This window comes from Parambassis ranga, chromosome 7 (genome assembly GCF_900634625.1).
Source record: "Parambassis ranga chromosome 7, fParRan2.1, whole genome shotgun sequence".
NCBI classification, from domain to species: domain Eukaryota; kingdom Metazoa; phylum Chordata; class Actinopteri; family Ambassidae; genus Parambassis; species Parambassis ranga.
This window is the reverse complement of record NC_041028.1, coordinates 20,964,723-20,970,396: the sequence shown is the minus strand read 5'-3', so window position 1 is coordinate 20,970,396 and position 5,674 is coordinate 20,964,723. Positions and strand designations below refer to the sequence as shown.

General features: G+C 48.7%; 1 protein-coding gene across 1 annotated transcript in view; it reads left to right on the top strand.

The window, feature by feature from the left end:
* The window catches only part of tamalin (trafficking regulator and scaffold protein tamalin), an 8,706-nt gene extending 6,533 nt beyond the window's left edge, over positions 1-2,173 (top strand). The window contains exons 6-8 of the mRNA XM_028410958.1: positions 614-680; positions 1,150-1,216; positions 1,386-2,173. Coding sequence (XP_028266759.1) covers positions 614-680; positions 1,150-1,216; positions 1,386-1,861 — 610 coding nt within the window. The 3' untranslated portion in view covers positions 1,862-2,173. The remainder of the gene's footprint in view (positions 1-613; positions 681-1,149; positions 1,217-1,385) is intronic.
* The last annotated feature ends 3,501 nt before the right edge of the window (positions 2,174-5,674 follow it).

The following is a 5,674-nucleotide window of genomic DNA, read 5'->3' as shown; positions in this document are numbered from 1 at the left end:
TAGCAGGCGAGCTAACATTGGCTAGTGACGCACACTTAAGTGAGGCATTTTGGAGCTTTCATTAACATCATGTACTTGGGCTTTTTGGGAGTTTTTCACCTAGAAACACCTAAAAGTCTTCAGTTTAATTAGTTTGATTTGCTCATAGGAAAGTGAGTATATCCTTTTTTAAAGATTATAATCTGGGATTAGAATCTGTAGATTCCTTCAGTCCTTGCTGGAGTATGCCCCGTGCTGTCTGACAGTTTGCTGAGTGGGTGTTTAATTTGAACCACACTCTCTTCCTCACTCTTGATTAAAAGATTAAAAGGACAATTAACGCGGCCCCGTCTGCAAAAGACGTGAGGTGAACCACATCAGAGCGCCCGTGTAGGAGTACGGAGTTTACAGACTGACATCACCGAACTCTCAAAGCATCTGAGTGGAAACTGTGTTTATTCCTCGTCTTCCCCCTCCAGCTCGTAAACTGTCGCTCGACACCAAATCCTAAAAAGAGCCTTTCATATGGTCGAGTTCTGTGTGTTTTTTATCGCTGTTTTCTGCTCTTGTAGTTTTTATAGCTGCTTCCTGTTTGGCTTAATAACTCCACTGCCTTCTGGTCTTTCACTTGCAGGCTGGAGACGGTTTACAGTGACTCAATCCGAAAGGCCGAGCTGGAGGCGCGGCTGCAGTATCTGAAGGTGAGCGGTGTTTTTTCTGTTGCTGTGGCAGTTTGTCAGCGGTGAGTCAGCCTGATTGTGTGTCCAGCAGCAGCCCCCCCCACCACCACACACACACACACACACACATTACATTAGAGGCTAGATATAGACGCCACCTCCCCCTCCCTTCACACCTGTCTCTCCAGCAGCACCACCTGTTACAGCAGCAGTTTGTCCTGACGGCCGCAGACATTCTTAACCGGTGCTGCCTGTGAAGTGGCTCAAGCGGACCAGCTTTCCCCCAAAGATTACAGCAGCTGTCCGGCTCTAATCCGCCGCAACACAGCCGCCTTCTCTGATACTAATCCGGCATTTTAAAGATTAACCCGCTGCGCTGCACATTCGATGCAAATGGAGACATTTTCTCACTGTCGCTGTACTTTAGTGTCGAGCCTCCATGATGCCCACCTCTTGACTGCATATCCAAACATGTCTGTGCCCTTTGCAGCAAACTCTTCATGAGAAGTGGGACGAGTATCGATCGCTGATGGTGCAGGAGCAGAGGTTGGTTCACGGTGAGTCCATTGTTTATTTGTTTATGCAGTCTTTCATTCTGAATACTTTGGTGTTTTCCTCTTGGAGCAGAGCAGGGTCCTGCCAGGACCAGATTCCCCACAGACCGAGCCAGGCGTGCTGTGCTGGCTCAGAGATTTGTTTTTTAACGAGCTCCTTTCTGTCCCACAGGCATAGTGATGAGCGACGCTGCCGTGTACGAGTCTCTGGAGTCAGCCGGTGTGTACGGCAGCCTCGGCGCTCCCAGCCCCGCTGCTCAGAGAGCCCTGCGCTGCACCGGCAGCACCAGCAGCAGCGCCAGCTTCCTCAGCACAGCCACCGAGGACGAGCCTCTCTACCAGACCTGCTTGTACCAGGTGGACGGCAGCGTGGACTCTGTCCTCGCCGACAAAAAGAAAGAACAGCCTCAGAGGCAGCAGCGTCTCCGACCGGCCAGCGAGCTCTTCACATCGGCCAAGACGCAGCTTACCCGCAGCGCCAGCACTCGCAGCTACATGAGGGGGTCGTCGTCGTCCGCCTTGGGAGAGAAGCAGGGAGGAGTCGGCTCGCTGCAGAGGAAACCCAAACAGAAGAGCTTCCGCAGACGCCTCCTGAAATTCATCCCGGGTTTGAATCGACCGCTGGAGGAGGAGGAGAGCAAGCTGTGAGCTCTCCACCCGCTCTCCACCCGCTCTCCACCCTCACACACCTGAAGACTGTCAAACTAAACTGCCAAAGAAAACAGCAAAGAGTCTGAGACCAAAGCCCGGGGCTCTGTTGTTGCACCTCTTCCTGTGTAAATGAGTAGACCAATGAACGTTCGGCTACATGCGGTAGCTGCCAGTGTTCCACAGCTGTACATAACTTTTGTTTCCGTCCGTTTAAGTTATTTATTTATTTTATGTTAATCTACAGAATGAAGATGGTTTTTTCTGTTTTCACTGCATGCACAACTTTCATTTTGACAGCTGAAAAAATGGCCCCACAGTGATTGATAATTGTTCAAAATGACACTTTGTAAGAGTTTGATCGATGATTCTTTTTTTTTTAGAGATTTTCACCTAAGTTCACAGTTCCTAAAAATAAAACATGGTATTTTCTGATCATAGGTTCAGTATTATTATTATTATTATTATTATTCTCTTTTAGCAAGAAAAGCTGTTTTGTTCTACAAGCCACAAATGTTTGTGGGAATTGTTGCTGCCAGGACTTAAATTAGCGCTCAGACCTCGAGTGTACACAACAATCTGTTTGTAATTTCCCCTCGGTGGAAATGTGTCCTCGTCCATGTGATGCTTTAAAATAGTCGGCCTGTTTGCACGGCTCCTTTCGCCGTTTGAAGAATGTTATCACCCGAGTTTTTGGAGGTTAGTGTGCGGCTTTGGATGCTTCAAGGCCTTTTTATGGTGCGAGGGATCCAGAATGGAGGCCGTTGTATCGGCTCTGACACAGTTTATTGTTGCGAGCACGGTGTGGAATGTGCGGAGAAAAGCATGACCCAACATTCCAAACACAACCGTCTTCTTTCAGACCAATGCTGATTCCTCCTCTTCCACGCTCCCATGTTCCCAGGGTGGCTTCAGTTGTCCTTGTTGGGTGTGTGTGTGTGTGTAGGGGTTGGGCGGGGGTTGCTTGGAGTCTTTTCATTCCTGGCTCCCAGCTGACCCATGAGGTCATGGTGGTCACTCTCTTCGTTGGCTCTGCAGCGTTGATCCCTTTTGTCCTCCGCCGCTCATTCACAGATGCAGCAGGAGTGTCAGTGATGCTGAGCGATGGTATGCGCTCATGTTGGAGAGGAACCCTCTGCATACTCTGGAGGAGAAGCAGTGGAAGGGGGGCATGAAGGATTGTTATGCATGCGGTTGGAGTGACTGCATAACAAGGGGATCATTAGTGAAGAGGATGGTGCACTAAAAACAATGAGAAGGGGCGGCAGAAGCAGTTAACACACTGGGAGATTAGGATGGTATGTGACTGCTGTTGCAAATGTTTGGACGCCGCCTGCCTGCTAAAACACCGCTGTTGATTCAAAGACTAAGTGCTGAATTTGTTTTGCAGCTGTGCTGTAAGTTCATCCAGTTCTCGTGCCGTTTGTCCGGCTTAAATAGAAGTTCCTCTGAAGAGTTTCCTCTATCTCTTGGTTTAAATGTCACAGCAGCACAGGGTGACGGTGCATGTTTGCAGGTCAATACAGTAGCATGACGGCAGCATCACAAGAAAGGGTTCAATGTTTTAAGGTTGCATTAGCACCACTGACCCTGGTTCCTCTGGTACAAAAGCAGGTGCTGTTAGCATCGAATGTTATGTGGTTTAGCCACCTGCTAGCAGCTGCCATCCATCCATTGTTCAATCCCTGACCTCCACCAGGACTGGTGGAACAGCAGGGGGGCTCAGGCCTTCCTCCCTCCAGCTCCTCCTGGTGGATCTAGTAGATGTAGGAGGTCCCTGGGACAGCCAGGACTCCAGGACCTGTTGCTTCGGCTCCATAGGTGACTTCCAGACATGGCTAAAAAGAATATTTTAGACACCCAGACATTCATTTTTTAACCTGCTGTGTCCTGTACAGGGTCGTGGGTGGGGGGGGGGGCTGGAGCCTTAAACCTTAAATCTTTCTGTTGTTATATGCTGATAGACACATGCACGCCTAACTGGAAATGTTTGCTGAGACACCGACAGTCCCCTAACTGTCCTGTCAGTGATCAGAAAGAGGAAGCCGGAGGGGCCTGCAAGACACCGCCGAAGCCTCTGCGGTGACACAGCTCACGCCAGACTGCTGCTGGTGTGCGTCACACTTTCTGATCGGCCGTTAGTGCCTCTGCTTATACATTAATGGCTATTTTAAAACAGGAAGTAGTTAGTTAGTAGTAGTAGGACATTTGTCTCCACAATTAGCTGTCTGTCTGTCTTCTGTCTGTCCTCTGTCTGTCTGTCTCTGTCTGTCTGTCTGTCCTCTGTCTGTCCTCTGTCTGTCTGTCTGTCCTCTGTCTGTCTGTCTGTCTGTCAGTCTGTCTGTGTTCTGTTCTGTCTGTCTCTCTGTCTTCTGTCTGTCCTCTGTCTGTCTGTCCTCTGTCTGTCTGTCTGTCTTCTGTTCTGTCTGTCTGTCTTCTGTTCTGTCTGTCTTCTGTCCTCTGTCTGTCTGTCTAAACCCACATTTTAACATACAGTCATAAATATAAAAAGGTCACAGCAGCTAGAGGACGAGTCTGTCCTCTGTCTGTCTGTCTGTCTGTCTGTCTGTCTGTCTGTCTGTCTGTCTGTCTGTCCTCTGTCTGTCCTCTGTCTGTCTTCTATCTGTCTGTCTGTCCTCTGTCTGTCTTCTGTCTGTCTGTCCTCTGTCTTTCTGTCTGTCTGTCTGTCTGTCTGTCTGTCCTCTGTCTGTCTGCCTGTCTGTCTGTTTGTCTGTCTTCTGTTTGTCTGTCCTCTGTCTGTCTTCTGTCTCTCTGTCTTCTGTCTGCCTGTCTTCTGTCTGTCCTCTGTCTGTGTTCTGTTCTGTCTGTCTTCTGTCTGCCTGTCTTCTGTCTGTCCTCTGTCTGCCTGTCTGTCTGTCTGTCTGTCCTCTGTCTGTCTTCTGTCTGTCTGTCTGTCTGTCTGTCTGTCTGTCTGTCATTATTCTCACACAAGCAGAAATGTCACTAAAATAAGGAAGGTTTAGTTTTGTTTATCAGACAGTGGGAGGACGGTACGCTGGTGTCTGATACTGGGAGAGGAGCAGTTTGTGTGGCCAGGATGTGGGTGACAAATGTGCCGGAAATCCACCATAAAGATAAGACGACACAACTGGCAGCAAGGTTTGAAAAAAAAAGGAGAGGGATTCTTATATGTGCACGTCTCAGTGTGTGTGTTCCTCAGTGTGTGTGTTCCTCAGTGTGTGTGTTCCTCAGTGTGTGCAGAGCGGACAGACACACTAACATGTCACTGAATAGGTTTAACACGTGGCCACAAAGAGGAAGCCGCCCACAGCCTCACCAAACTGTGAAACTGAACGTTTAGCTGCATTAATGCAAAGAGCTGGAAGTTCTCCATTATCTGCATCTGAGATAATTCGATGCTTCGCTTCCCAGCAGCAGCAGCAGCCAGCTGACACCTTAATATTGTCTCTCTGTGGCTTTAACTGCCTCTTTCCTGGAGCGGCTGCTCATAATTTCCATCCAACAGCTCGTTAATGAACAGCTCAGGACTTATACTTATATCAAACCTGTTTCATACAGTCCATAAAAAGATTTCCAGTAGCTGCACATATCCAAAATAAACCCACATTTTAACATACAGTCATAAATATAAAAAGGTCACAGCAGCTAGAGGACGGTTCTGTCCTCTGTCTGTCTGTCTGTCTGTCTGTCTGTCTGTCTTCTGTCTGTCTGTCTGTCTGTCTGTCTGTCCTCTGTCTGTCTGTCTGTCTGTCTGTCTGTCCTCTGTCTGTCTGTCCTCTGTCTGTCTTCTGTCTGTCTGTCTGTCTTCTGTCTGTCTGTCCTCTGTCTTTC